This window comes from Geospiza fortis, unplaced genomic scaffold (assembly GCF_000277835.1).
Source record: "Geospiza fortis unplaced genomic scaffold, GeoFor_1.0 scaffold828, whole genome shotgun sequence".
In the NCBI taxonomy this organism is placed as follows: domain Eukaryota; kingdom Metazoa; phylum Chordata; class Aves; order Passeriformes; family Thraupidae; genus Geospiza; species Geospiza fortis.
Genome location: NW_005054838.1, coordinates 6,931 through 7,857, shown reverse-complemented (window position 1 = coordinate 7,857; position 927 = coordinate 6,931). Strand labels below are relative to the sequence as shown.

The following is a 927-nucleotide window of genomic DNA, read 5'->3' as shown; positions in this document are numbered from 1 at the left end:
GGTGCCTTGTGTCTGGCACTGCCACAAAAGCCTCTGAACATCCCTTTTTGATCCAGTCTTGGTTTCATATGCCAAGGGGTTGTTTTGCAGGAAGCCTCCCAGATGATTCCCAAAGAAATGACTGGGGCTTCATGAACAGCAGACACACCTTTCAGATTCCCCCAGATTTCACCAGTACATCAAATATTCCCTGCTCACAAGTGCCCAGGTTGGCAGCAATTCCACAGCTCCAGCAGGCTTGCTCCTGCCTCACGAGCCATCAGGATCCATCCCAAGCCCTACTGCTCACCTCATAAACGTAGGGGGTGTTGATAGAAATGTTCCCAAGGTTCAGAGTCTGAGAGCTGAGTTCAACCAAGGGTCCTTGGCCTTCCCCTCTGAGCTGCAGGGGCAGCCTGCTCTCACAGCCTGGGGAGAGATGTCCATTGCAGTACAATCATTCCATCTGTTAGACTGGATTTTCCAGGCTGTCTCAGTGCCAGTCCCTGACTCTGAGCTGGATGCAACCAGCTCCTGATGCTGCAGGAGAAGATATGCACCCTTCTCTTCCCTCAGCCTTGGGGTTGACTTGCAATTTTTAACCCATTCCTTGGGCTGGTTTCCAATTTGAGCCGCCAGTCTGCTGAGTTTAAAACATCTCTGGTGTCTTGTAGTGACAGGCCAAGGAGTAATGGGTATAAATTGAAAGAAAGGAAATTTAGGTTAGATATCAGGAAGAAATTTTTTACTTCTGGAGCAGGTTCCCCAGGGGCGTTGTGGAGGTTCCAGCCCTGAAAGTCTTCAAAGCCTAGATGGGGCTTGGAGCTACATGATCTGGTGGGAGGTGTCCCTGCCCAGAGGCTTTTAAGGTCCATTCCATCCTTAACATACCGTAATTCTGTGGTTTCCTTTCCATGCACTTAGAGGAGCTTTGAAATCCATTCAGTG

General features: G+C 49.6%; 1 protein-coding gene across 1 annotated transcript in view; it reads right to left on the bottom strand.

The window, feature by feature from the left end:
• Positions 1-927, bottom strand: part of LOC115949158 (hydrocephalus-inducing protein homolog) — a gene marked incomplete at its 5' end in the record, with an annotated part of 33,678 nt that overhangs the window by 27,998 nt on the left and 4,753 nt on the right. The window contains one exon of the mRNA XM_031065522.1: positions 290-400. Coding sequence (XP_030921382.1) covers positions 290-400 — 111 coding nt within the window. The remainder of the gene's footprint in view (positions 1-289; positions 401-927) is intronic.